The sequence below is a fragment of the Phaethon lepturus genome, unplaced genomic scaffold (assembly GCF_000687285.1).
Source record: "Phaethon lepturus isolate BGI_N335 unplaced genomic scaffold, ASM68728v1 scaffold5054, whole genome shotgun sequence".
In the NCBI taxonomy this organism is placed as follows: Eukaryota; Metazoa; Chordata; class Aves; order Phaethontiformes; family Phaethontidae; genus Phaethon; species Phaethon lepturus.
In genome coordinates, this window is record NW_010533835.1 from 4,980 (window position 1) to 17,864 (window position 12,885).

Consider the following 12,885-nt stretch of genomic DNA (forward strand, 5'->3'; position numbering starts at 1 on the left):
GAAACCAGCACCACAGAAACATTTTTTCAAGAAGTCTAGAGCCTACAGGGGGAAAAAACTCCTCAATTAGAGCAGTTCAGAGTATCTGTTGTAGTGCCTGCACACAAACTTCACTGATCAAGCTCAATAATTACCTGGCATTCAGTTCCACTCTAAAAGCTTTAATCTGCATATGGCTGCCTGAGCCAGCAAAGAAGAATATTTGACTGATCACAACACTACTCCAAAAATCAAAGGCAAACAAGAGCAGAGAGATAAATGAATCCAAGGTTTTCCAGTGTAAATACAGTGGATATTTAACAGTGGTGTTTGCCCTGGCTGCCAAGACAACAAACAGCAGATTCAAGATTCAACAGCGCAGTTTAACTTGAGGTTGTATGTTGTCTTGAACTCACCTACTAGTGTCCGGTAGTTCAGAAATTTTTCCTTGCAACCCTTGGATACAGCAATACAACATGACACAGCAGTCCACATACAATTCTCCCCATTCACACCTGACGTGAGATCTTTTCAGAGACCTACATCATCAACCTACCTACCAGGGCATTTCTGAACTAGCAGGATATGTATAGTACTTGGTTAGTCAGTACACAACCACTTGTTTAATTGAAATTCTTACCTCTGCAGCTAAGTAGTTTCCAGTTGCCAAATGCTTAAATCTAAACAAGCTATTCCACTGTCCTGCCCCTCCCCGGCAAGGGTCATGATGGACAACCTACAAGAAGAAGTACAGATTTTAATCGTGCTCTTCAAGATCATACTTAGATCACTGACGTTTCTTACAGATTATTCCAAATAAAAATATGTAAACTACATAATTAAAAATAGTCTACCACAGAGAGGAATTGTGTGCTCACACAAATACTTACATTTATTTTTTGCCAGGTGCCAGGAAATACTACTATTACTTTCCATGTTTTCTACTCCCTGCGAACATGATGAGCCAAATTTTGCTTTAAAGTGACATGGTGTGAATCTGAAGCTCAAGAAAGTTAAGTGGAGCTACTCTACACTTACACAGGCACTACTTAAAAGCAAAACTCAAACCCTCTTAAATTGTTTCACCACTTATACCAGCTCTATTTTTGACAACACTAAGGGCTTCTGATAAATTTTCAGTCAGGTGATAAAACACCCCCGAATCATTTGAAGTATCCCAGGTTACTTGTTTTTCCCCTTGACTGAGCTGGTCATGTGCTACCTTCAAACCTAGCAGTGCCTGTCTCTCTTAAGGAGTAGTCTCAAATAACTACAAGTGCAATACACTCTATTCCATACAGTCCTTACTACGACAAAAAATCAACCATTTGCCTGAGTGAGGAGCTCTGTTTTAAATGTATAAACTTTGTTCAGCACAGAAGAGCTTCTGGGTATAGGAGTTACATTACTGTAATAGCACGGGTTTGAGACATACCAGTTACCAATGTTCCTCAATTAAACAAAAATATATTTGCTAGTCATCTTCTCAAAATCACCCCCGTTCAGCAACAACACCTTTATTCAGCCTAACTTTAAACAGATGTTGATGTGCTCTGTTGCAGAAGAACGCACCCGATCACATCTGTGAGATTTCTTGTCAGTCATGAATTTCAATTTTCTACATCGCACATGAAGTCAAATATAAACACTCAGAACAAAATATAAACAATCAGTCATTCAATTGGCTTTGATAAAATGGCACCATTTACGTCAAGTCTGAATTTGCCTCTTCGTCATTTAGTGCAGGTAAATATAGTAAGAAAACATCCTCTCTCCACACATGCACAGCAGTAAAGCATCTCTTCAGTGTTCTTCCTACACAAACCGCTTCATAAAATAATAATACTTACAGGAAGGTGTATGACGGTATCAAGAGGCTATGAATGATTCATGTTGTGGTGAAGTATTTTTACTGAACCCTGGCCTTCAGGTCCTAAAATATTTATAAAAAGAAAAAAATACCTCTATTTCCCACAGTGCTTTAGAACTTGTTGCAGAAGTGGCTGACTGACGTAATGTAGTACGAAGGAAAATATGTTGTTTTTTCTCATATTCGTCACAGGTCAGAAACTTCTCTTGCTCTGCATGAAACAGCCTAACAACATCTCCCTAAAGTAATATGAAAAAGAAGCATTAGTAAGTGGTAGGCAAAGCCGCTAGACTCATCCTCTATATCCGTACTAGCCCCAGTGACGTCAACATAGCTGATGCGAAGAAAACTTTTATTAGTTTCCTATTGCTGGAGCAGGTACCAAGTGCAGAGGGTACAATCTCAGCACTGTGTCTGGAAATCAAATACGATAATTTAGTCCTACAGGAGACCCATGCACTTGTGTGAAAACAGAACTTGTTTCACAGCCCTGCAATGAATAGTGAACCTAATTTTTCATTCTAGCTAACTCTGCTAAATGGATTTTTTTATTTCTAATCTCTCTTAGTATTTAGGGAAAGTGAACAGATTTTTCTAACATCTTATTGTCTCATCTCTTCTACTCTGTAACCAAAACCAATGCCCCCTCCCTATTTCTTCTGCTAGCATCATTTTTGTTTCCTTCTGCCTCTCCCTGAGGCTTGAAACACTTATCCTCAAATGGGTCTACACAGACATACCATTTCCCCTTTCAAATTCTTTCTCCAAAACTGCTGGTACCTTGATACCTACTGAAAAATAGCCTCTGATAATGACATATTAAGGTGCAAGTGAGGACAAATTAAATTAATTTCTTTAAAATGAAAATGTAAATGATCTCAGGGAGTGATCTGGAGGCACGAAGCTGTGCAACACCTCAGCATTTAAAGCTACATTGTCTTATTACAGCTATTGTCATCTTTCATGTCTCACTCCTTCCTTTAAGCTTGTTATACCTGCTTTTAGCATCTTGGCATAAACTGAAGTGTGACAGCTATTCTGTACAGAGCCCTCATCATTCTGGGCTTGAACCTCATCTTTCTCACGGATCCTCAGTTGTCTCTGCGAGGGGAAAGGGGCTGGAAGCTAGCACAATCCAGACAATTTCACTTAGTAAGACAATAACACAAAGGAAAAATATTCTGGCTGTTGAAGAACAGTAGTGAGGGATCCTCGAGAGCTCCATAAAGTCCTAATTTCTTCTTTTATTCACCATGTAATATTTTTCTACGGTCAAATAAGGCACGATTTTTCAGATTCAAAAAACAATTTAAAAATCACACTTACTCCTTTCAGTACATCATCTCGATAACTACTGAACTTCATGAACAAAGTTATTTTCCAGCTTGTGTTACAGTTGACAGCATTTACCTTTGTGGAAAAAACAAAACAAAACAAAAAAACACACAATTACAGTCTTAAGGGGGTATTCTTTTCTTTTTGAGACATTCTATTCTTCTAAAAGACCACACCACATCTAGGGTGGCAGGGGACAAGGCTTAGCTACATATTTGTACAGTTCCCAACACGGGTCCTGAACCTATCAAGTGTTAATAGTAACGGTGTCGATGTTGGCAAAGATTCAGTAGGCAAAATGCTATTCTGTCTGTTGACAGCCTACCAAAGACAAGCTAAAGAGCTGTTGGAAGAAGACTTACTCTTACATCAGTGAGAGTTTCAGATACTCAAGCAAACCTCACGAAGCTTTCAGTGCCAGGCAGAACTGTGCCAAGAATAAGTCTATTTCATCTTGTTTTTTTAAGGCCACGCTGGAACCACTGTTTAATACTGGCATCTAGCCCACGGTGGGCTCACAGTAGGGTCTGATTACCAGTAAAGAACAACGTATAATACATCTCAGATCATCAGTTACCTCTCTTCCCTCCACTGAACTCACCTCTTTGCAGCCAGGGTTATCCAGAAGCTCAATGTTGCTGGCATGTAGAGGCTGCCCTGCATTGACTGGCATGAGAACAACTTTATCTCCCACAACAACCTGGAAGTCAGAAATAAAATGCAATTTAGACCTATGTAATTATCCAATAAAATCAAGTAATGTTACATTTTCAGAAAATGACTCAAATGCATGCTCTAGGAATGGCACTCAGTGAATTTATTTGCAGACAATTCACACACCAGCTCTGTTCATCCATGCCTCCGCAATTGCTTGGGTTCAAGATTTCACACTAATGAATCCTCGCATTCTCAGTAAGCATGTCACCCACTTCAGCAGAAACTTGAGATCATGAAATAGATACGAACCTACGAATTCCAACAGCAGTTCAGTTCATCTAACAGTTACATTAACTACTTTTTATCCCATATATACTGCCAGCCAGAAGGCAGAGAAAGCTTAGAAAATAATCTGTAGTCAGACAGCAAGAGTCTTTTCTCTGCCTTGCTGTCAGCCAATTTTCTCCCATCAATATGTCTTCCATTTCACAAAAGCTTTAAAAATTTGCCTGTGACAAGACTTCTTTAGCCCAGTAACTCCCCAGCTCTGTGGACCATCTTCTGGCAAATGTCATGACAGGCTCAGGAGTTCTGCAATTTAGACTGTATGACTGCAATCTGGAAAGGAATGAAAATCAATGGAAATTCAGAGAGAGGGCAAACACACTCCATCCCCACTGCTGTTACTCCCAAAATGGTGTTTGGAGCTCAGCACAGGCAGCAGGCACATCAGCTGAGAGACCTTCTCTCTACGAGAGAAATCCTTAGCTGACTCCCTGCAAGCGAATTCCCATGCCCTTGCAATTCTTCACCTATATGGACAGGGAAAAACCATATATGAAAATGTCTTTGACCTAAAAAGTGCTTGAGACATGCATATGGAGAATTCAATTCCTACATGGGAGGGGGAAAAAGATAAATAATTTAAAAAAAAATAAAATCAATCCACATAGATTGGTTGGCATTGGGTCCTAATTTGCTAATGTTGTTCACAGCAATTTTAAGCACCACACACACAAAGACAAGTGGCTACATGTGATTTTGGCTACATGAAATGCTGTGCAAGCCATGCTTTCTTTTGGAACACAAATAAAAATATTTTCTGCATTGATCAGCACATTTCCTGTGAAAAAGCAGAGCCCAATTCAGCCTCGTGTAACTTCAACGCAGGTGAACTTGGCCCACTTATTGCAGAGGTGAAAAAGAAGGTTGTCTGCTCTTTACCAACACAGCTAAAATAAACAGTAGCAAAAGACAGTGTCATCATGCTCAGACTACATGTAGAAATCCCATTTGATCCAAGTAGTGGGAAAAATTTCACTGATGGAATCAAAATAATGACAAGATGGCTTTAAGATACATTACTTATGCAATACATTCCTGCATGCCATGCTTCACATAGACATTACTTACAGCCCATTCTAAGAAGTTATGACCAGACAATTCATTAATCAAAAACCATCAGGCTTGCACCCTGCAAAGTGGAATCAGGACTTCAAAATCATTGCAAGTACACCAGGACTATAACAACTTAATTAGTAAGAGAGCACATCATTGAGCATCTTATTTAAAAAGAAAAGGAAAAAAAAAAAAGAGGAGGGGCAGGGCAAAGGTATCTTTGAATGCGAGCCTGTGACTACCATGGAAGTAACCAGAGGGAAGGAGACATACACGTCTACTCTGCTGTAGGCAGATCTGAGAAGAACTGTTATGTGGGGTCATGGTTTCTCTCTCAATCTCCTACCCTGCTCCAAGTCCACTTCAGTAGCCTCAATGCTGGCCAGCTCTGCCAGCTGCCACAGACGCAACAAGATACCCTATGTTCTTTTCCTTTCTTCTTTTTCTTCTTGCTTCAAACCTCCAGAGGTGGCTGGGAAGGAAGGGATCGAGGCAATCCACAGCACTTGTCTCCTGTACACCTTCCACCAGTGATGCAGAAAACAAATGCAAAGTGAAGAGGGAATCCTGTTCGCATACGTGGCTGCCTTGGGCAAGCTGCAACTCTGCTCTTTTGAGTTCCTCCCATCCTTTACCCAGCTGATTTCTGGCTCCAGAGAATGCCTCAGCATGCCCAAAACACTGGAGGCAGAGCACTCGCATTCCCACGTGCCAGTATTTCTGCCTGTAGAATTGTACTATATGGAGATTATAGAAAACAGAGCAATGTATTCCCAAGGTTTTACTCTGCAAAATTAAAATTGACACCAGCTCTTTCTCCTCTTCCTTAGCTACCCTTGGGCACAGACGGCCACAGCATGCTGTAGACCAGCAGTGGGTAATAGTTTGGCAGGTCTCTGGGACTTCTTCCTTACATATAGACATTTTAAAGTTGCATCAGACACAGAGCTTTTGAGGATTTCATTCCTGATTCCTTTGACAAAACTCTTACCCTTTCTGGTCTAGATAAAAAACCTCCAAAGAATAATTAAATTCATAGTGGAGCCAATGAGAATTCAGCTTTTGAATTTAACATAAACCTACATGGTCCTTCAGTCTTGGATGTAGTGGAGCTCTTCCCACTTGTCCACAAGTCCTACTTATCCATGTCTTGATGGATAGGGTACATTGACAGTGGGAAGAGACACAAAGCTGACTGTGTTCTGTCTTCTGGGTGGGGAACCAGCGCTGGCATTATTTAGAGCGATTCTGTCATTCATATAAAGTCAGTAAGCCCACCTGACAGCTACGTCTACACCGCAATCAAGAAGTAGGAGCAAAACCTCTAGTAGAGTTGTAGTATATCACTACAGACTGGCAGTTACAAAAGGTTTTATTAGCCGTGAAGATGCAGTAGCAGCGATCTCAGTTGGGACTAATTATCCAAGCAGGTTACCAGGCACACCAAAGGCTCTGCTACTCCATCTCCATACTCCATCTCCATTGCTTTTATGTTATAACCACATCTGCCAGTGGCACTGCTGACACACTTCAAAGATCAGGAGGATTAACAGAACTTTCCCACAGGTGGCTGGCCATTCCCCAAGTCTGAGACCACCACCCTGGGCACGCTGCAAGATCAGGCTTTCAAACCACTGAAAATGCAATCCACGCAGAGCTAATCTTGCTATCATTTTGCTATTCAGTCGAACTGGAACATAGCCTTGATCCATCACATCTTCCATTGAAGGAGAGCTGCTATATGCTTAATAAAAGTCTGCATAAAATATTGCAGTTATGCCAATTACTGTAAATTTTCAGCCATATTTTTTCATTACTTTCATTGACTTGCATAACTAATCAGTTGCTAATGAAGCTTCAGAAAAATAAATTTTAAAGTATTTCACAAGGCTAAACAACAGTGGTGACTCACGAAAAAAGTCACACACATAACTTCCTATATCACAGCTTCCCCCAGACTAAGCCACCTTCTTTTCTTTTAGGATATATGGCATATTTGGATCTACCTTGCCTGGGTTATCTGACACAGTGGCAGCCATTCAAGTAGTAATTCAATACTCACTTCTACTGTTCTAAAGACTTTCTAAAATGCATTTTCTTAGGGAATTCCCTCATTATAACACAGAAACCGAAAATAAAAAACTCCAAAGTTTCTGAACAGAATAAGAGCCTGATATACCAAGCTAAATCCATGCAATGAGAGGTCAGAAGAAAGAAAGTATACATAAAAATATAAGTCCTTTAAAAGCTAACCCAGTGAGGGGGTAAAGTGGCCCCAGCTCATGTGGTCTGAGAGGTTTTGTGGATGAGTCCCCCAGAAACTAGCCTGGTAAAGGGCACGTGTCTGGGAGGAACTGCGAGGGAAGCAGTGGCTACGAGGTCAGAGCTTCTCTCGGTCTGCGAGAGGCAAACGAAGGATTCCCCCCGTCGCTGGCTACCCCTGTCCAGGGGTACGACAGCTGCCTCGTTTCTGTCACTGTTGAAGGGGTGGAAATGTGCCGGAGCAGTTACGAGAAAGCTGCCGAAGGACTAATGTTTAGCACTGGAAGGTTGCAAAGAAAATTACCAGATCTGTTTGGGCCTGGCAGAAAGGAGGAAAAACTCAGGTCTCGAGACTCCCCTCCATAAAACATAGTGGTGAGCTCCCAGCCCTGAAAGGCAACACCTGGTGACAAAAAAAATGAGCAGCAGGCAGGTTCCAAGGGAGACCATTAAGTTAGGAGCCAACAAGACAGTTTCCCACACGGCCCTTGTAGCTCACAGCCTGTCAAGTCCAGCCCCACAGGGAGCAAACCAGCAGAGATGTCTGCAGAGTGGGATGCTACAGCGATGGCTGCCATGATCTGCAAACTTCTCAGACCAGCAAAAACCGCTTCCAAACTCTTATGTGCCCACAATAGTGTAAAATTGAATTAAAAACGCTCGAGTACTGAGGATGACTTCGTCTTAAGACCATTCTGCTGCTCTCAGCTGTAAGGGCTCAAATGGCTTTTGCAGATCGCGGTCTGGGAACCCTAGGTCCTCACTCTGGAGAGCACGGCATGCCCTTACTTCCCAGGCACGAGAAATTAAGAATATGCTGAGCTGACGTTAATCTAAGAAATTAAGCCAAAACCTTAAAGCAACAAAGTCACCTTTTTTCTTTCCAAAGAGAGAAGGGAATATTAGGTTAATGTTTGATCCACAACACTTCATTTCCCCAGCTGAAAAGCCACACAGAGGTTCCCCAGAGGGCTACTCATGTTTGCTGCTTTTCTCTGCAGCAGGCTTGGGGAAAAGGGGAGCTTTTCTCATACCCTTCTGATCACTGCATGGAGCAGGGAAGGACTATGACTTTAGGGACTTCCAACCAGGAGCGGGGAGTGCAGTTCTTCCCCTCTCCACAACAGATTGCCAAAAGGAGCTGCAGGCAACCACACTCATCCTGGATAGCATCCCACGAGCTGGGTAACCACACAGTTAATGAGAGAAAATACACGAGAAAACAGGCATTCCTCCCTGTGATCCTGAGAGGGCTCTTTCACTGATTACTTCACAGGGGAGAGTGGCCAATCATTCTGAGCCAGGACTACAATATCAAACCACACAAGTTCATTGTGTGGCTTTCCCGGAGGCAGATCTGAATTTTCCACAGCAGGCACTTAACCAAGCCACGGCTGACTGAATGAAGAACTGAGTTTTGATCTCATGGCGCAACTCTCAGATCTGCAGCAAAGAGCTATCTTCTATATTCCTCCTCTCACCAATACACAAGACTCCTACTGAAACCTACCCAGAGAAGACACACCAGACTACGCCAACCCAGTTCCAATCACAGGTGCCACTCTCATGTTGAGGAGGGATACAGATTTAAAGAAACCTGATGTATTTCCTAGAGACATTATCTGCTGACCGCCTGAAAAAAAAATATTGCCCAGAATGTTAAAAAAAACCCAACTTAAAAAAAGTGTTTACTCTAGTGTGAACTATGATTTATTATCAGCTTTGTAAATCTGCACACAAGTGGACTTAGCAAAAATGCCCCAACACAGGTCAGCAGAGGCTCAGATGAATGTGGCAAGATTTCAGATTCCAGACCGTATAATTGTTAACGCTTTCTAGTTACACATAAAAGCTAACAGTCCCCATTTAAAATATTTTTTTTCTGAACTTAATCCGTGGTGATTTATGCCAGTAGCAAAGAAATTACGTGTCTCCTGGAAGCCTTCTGCCTTCTCCCTCTGACACATTCAGTATTTCCACTTACATTGTCACCTTCACTCCTCAGTTTCCAGAACGGCTGGATATAAAACCAGGACCCCTCATTCCCCGCAGCATCCAGAGACACCCGCATAGCATTCTTCTCTAGCAGAGCCGGCAACCTCTTATTGACTGTGAGGTACTTGTTGCTTTTTATGTGCAGTAGCTGTGAACAAATAATAGTTAAAAAAATTAGTACAGCTGTTGCTTTTTCTCCCTTCAGTCAAAAGAGGAGGTGCAGGCGTTCACGCCGCAGTGATTTTTCATGACATACATAGAGACAAAATAAAACTAGAACAGAGTTATCAAAGTACACTGCAGTTCAGGAGAAGAGACGCTGTATTTCAGATTGAGAGAAACGTGTCAATTTTACAGCATATACTACATAGGTGGGGCAAGGGTCCATTAACAGTGTTACCTTCAGGAATTTCATCCATTACAGGAAAGCTGTACTGCATTCAAGAACATAACTTCTGTCTCATTTATGTGTCATGAAGTACAAATGACTTCAGTGATTTAAAAGGAGCTGCACAGCTCCTCTATAATACAATTTTGAAATAAATCTTAGAAGATACATATTTACATTCAGATTCTAAACCGCAGCAGCAAAAACTACACATAAAATTTATATTATGACATATTATTTAAACATGAATATGCAGCACTTCTGGTAGGCTTTAAAAGAGACAGAAAAACACAATATTGTAAACTTCACCAAGTTCTGTTTACCTGACCCTTGACAATTCGGATTACAGTGGTTAGTTTCATTTTCCCCCTAACCTTGAAATGAAACAACTGTTTCCTTCCCAGCTCTGAGATAAGGCAGATGGATTTCAATAGGTTTACCTGTATGACATTGCTATATTTTACAATTTCGCCCAACAGCTTTCTGTTCTCGCTTTCGTTCTGTTTTTGTTCAAGTTCTGCTGCATGCTGCAAGAGAATTAATATTTCTTTAAACCCTACAAAATCAGTACCTGTATTCAGCTACTGGAACAGATAGTGTAAAAAGGAAATGGCATCGCATTTAAAATGCTTCCTCCAACCTGCAAGCATTACTGCACTGAAAATATTAGCACCTGAATCCTGCTGCAGCATCATTTTCGGAACTATAATTACACAGACTCAGTGTAATGATTCTACATTTTTATTACCCAGAATAGAAACTCAGTCACAATTTATGGATCACACCTGAGATGCATGCTACTTTAAAAATTTTCAAGCACAAGGAATAATTCCAGGTGCTTTATTTCATCCTGAAAGGGAAAAAAGAAGGGCCTATGATTAGCTTCTCCCTGTCACCATTCCTTTTACTTGTTGGGCTTTTAATTGCATACAAATACATTGACTTTATATATAACAAAACAAAACTGCTAGGTCACACAAAATCGAGGATAAGCACAACAGTCTGGGTCAAACACAGAACCAACTCTCAGCTGCCAGCCCCAGCCACTGCGTAGCTAGCTCTAGCCACACACCGCGTGCCTGCCTTGCTGTTTTTAACTGGAAGCACTGGCAGCCCCTCCACTGCACGTGACACTAGCGACCAGGTTTGATGTGACCTTGTTTTCACTTAGTCTTATGCAGTCAAGTGTAACATCAGGCCAGCTCTTTTTCAGAGACAGAGGAGTTGCTCCATCCACACTGTATCTGATGCAAAATAGAATGTGTCCAACGGCTCAGAGAAGAATCACCTAGACTGAAAGCAAAGATAACTGCAATTCTGAGGAATTTCCAGACTAAAGCGTTGAAAACATCTCTTTGTCCACCCCTCTGTCTAACTCCTGGAAAGGACTTCTAAAATAACAGCATGATTTAAACCAGGGCCTATTCCTGATTTTAACAACTCCATTTTTACTTCATAAAACTTCTTAAAGCAATATTTTGCTTATAGCAAAGGCACAACCTCCGGCCCAAAGTAAGATAAAAAACAGGGCAGCGGCAATAAATGCCACTCAGAAGGGCTAAAGGAGAATATAAAAATTGCTCTAGTGGCATAATAATACCCATCACGGTGGTTCCTAAGGCACTTATTCTTTCTCATTCTATTGTAATTCTACAGCCTGCAGATTGAGATAAGATTACAAATACAGATGTCTCCTACTTGAAGTTTCTTCAGCAGTGCTGCTTCTGTATGGTTTCCTTGTTTGGCTTGCTTGGCTTTCCAGTACTGCTTCTGGGCTGAGTATCGGTTCATAGGACACACCTTGAAAAGGCAGTCTGTGGAAGATTGAAAGAAATACACATAAGTAACGTTGAAAGACATTTCCTTCATTTGTAAGTACGCTTTGGTTGGTTTTCTTTTTTCGCAAATGCCTAGATACCAGTGTTTAAACATAGCCACCAAACAGCTTGATGGCAATGATACCATAAACAGGGTGGCAGAACACCGGAGTTGAACCGAAAGCTTTCCAGTGCCCCCGCATGTGCCCACCCCGTGCAACCTCTCTGCAACCTCTGTAAGAGTCCCTGCCATACGCAAAACTGCTCGCTGCTTTGTTAGAGCTCTTTGCTGCAGCACACCATTACGGATGCGCTGCTGGAAGGCGCCTGAAACCTTGAAAAAAGAGGCCCGCTTTCTGTGTGCCAGACATCCGGCTGCCTTGTTCCCTCTGGCACTGCTGAAATGAGGGACTGCACAGGCATTCAGCTGCAAGCCACCAAGGAGGTTACCATGGTCTGCGGGTCTACATGTGCCTTCGCTAAGACTGATTTTAAAAAAAACTAAGAGTTAAAACAACAAAGTGACACAAACTGACCACCACCGCCGCCCAACAGACCAGGCGAAAAACAGGTAAGGAGGGAGGGAAGGCCACCCGAAAGGAATCGCCCAAACGATGGGGGTGGCTGTGCAAACGACGACGACGGAGGAGGTACACCCTGAGGAGACTGCGGCGCACCAGCCCCCATCGCCACCCCACAGGGATCACGTGTAACGAGGGGGCTGGGGACCAGGAAGGGGGAGAGATGCATCCAGAGGGAAGCCAAGGGGTGCTTCCCTAAGCACCTGTTCAATTGTTCATCTTTATTGCCCAATACCGGAATCAGTAAGTAAAAGTTCATGTTAATTGGCAATAAACTAGATTTTGTGAAATTCCCTGACTCAGGACTTTTTGGGGGTTTTTTTGGGCCAGTGACAGTCCTATAGACTGGAAATAGAGGCTCACGATTCATCCATATCTGACTACTTTTAGAGTGATAAACGATACCTAGTCTTGCACGGATGCAACCATCAAATGCTCTAAAAGCTAGGCTTGAAAGACATTTTACTTGGCAAATGTTGGTAATGGTCCTTTCAGACTCCAAGTGAATCAACTGGCAAGAGGAAGGGATAGGAAAGCATTATTAGCGTTCAGAGTTTTGCTGTGAGACTAGTAAGAACATACAGGACTGCACGTGTATTATGG

General features: G+C 42.0%; 1 protein-coding gene across 1 annotated transcript; it reads right to left on the reverse strand.

Annotated features, from left to right (window-relative positions):
* Positions 1-619: 619 nt before the first annotated feature.
* On the reverse strand, positions 620-12,388 carry LOC104619436 (inositol 1,4,5-trisphosphate receptor type 2-like; the record flags this gene model as incomplete). The annotated part of the gene is made up of 8 exons (XM_010285317.1): positions 12,238-12,388; positions 11,583-11,698; positions 10,325-10,411; positions 9,486-9,644; positions 3,786-3,884; positions 3,176-3,259; positions 1,942-2,088; positions 620-715 (listed from the first exon to the last, which is right to left on the reverse strand). Coding segments are annotated over exons 1-8 (939 nt in total), but the record flags the coding sequence as incomplete, so codon positions are not given.
* Between the last annotated feature and the right edge of the window lie 497 nt (positions 12,389-12,885).